General features: G+C 46.9%; 1 protein-coding gene across 1 annotated transcript in view; it reads right to left on the bottom strand.

Annotated features, from left to right (window-relative positions):
• The window catches only part of SLC6A5 (solute carrier family 6 (neurotransmitter transporter), member 5), a 41048-nt gene that overhangs the window by 34175 nt on the left and 6141 nt on the right, over window positions 1–732 (bottom strand). Inside the window, exon 5 of the mRNA XM_014951583.1 lies at window positions 545–676. Coding sequence (XP_014807069.1) covers window positions 545–676 — 132 coding nt within the window. The remainder of the gene's footprint in view (window positions 1–544; window positions 677–732) is intronic.

Below are 732 nucleotides of genomic sequence, written 5' to 3'. Positions count from 1 at the left end.
ACGGGGGACACACTTCATCCATGGCACGGTGAGGACCCTGGCCTCCCTTACGCGGTGCGGAGGCTGCCTACGCGGGGCAGACCCCCCCCCAGCTCATCCCCCCCCGTGGCAGCTACAGGCTGGGAACGGGCTCTCCTGAGGCCGGAAGGGGTTCATTTCTGCCCGCGATACCTTTCTGCAATAAGAAAGCTCTCAGAAAACAAATATGCAAGACAAAACAGCAAAATAATAACTAAAAACCTCTCTGTCTTTTGGAAGGAAAGAGTTGTTAAACCTATTAATGGTATTAAGATGCTGAAATGTTGTGATTATATAATATTTTCAGACATCTGTTTATTATTTTGTTATTTTTAACTGCATTACAGAATATGCAATAGGACAGACGATACACATATTTCTAATGTTTGAGATTGAGAAAATCTGCTATAGGAAAATGTTCTATAAATCAATAACTATGGAAATTAGAAACTGGTAAGAACAAATAAATATTCCCCCCCCCCCCAAAAAAAAAAAAAATAACCGGGCCGGCTCCTGCTCCGCTCACCTTGCAGGGCGGGGATGGCTTTCCAGACAGACACGGGCCCCTGACTAGCAAACTGCCCCAGGGAGACTTCCAGGAAGAAAATGGGGATCCCAGCTAGAGCCAACATCATCAAATAGGGGATGAGAAACGCACCTTGGGGTGGGAGGAGGGGGAGAAAAGAGAGAACAACCTGAAACATCGCGCGGAGC

The sequence above is a fragment of the Calidris pugnax genome, unplaced genomic scaffold, assembly GCF_001431845.1.
Source record: "Calidris pugnax isolate Ruff unplaced genomic scaffold, ASM143184v1 scaffold183, whole genome shotgun sequence".
Classification (NCBI taxonomy): Eukaryota; Metazoa; Chordata; class Aves; order Charadriiformes; family Scolopacidae; genus Calidris; species Calidris pugnax.
This window is presented reverse-complemented; position numbering and strand designations above follow the sequence as displayed.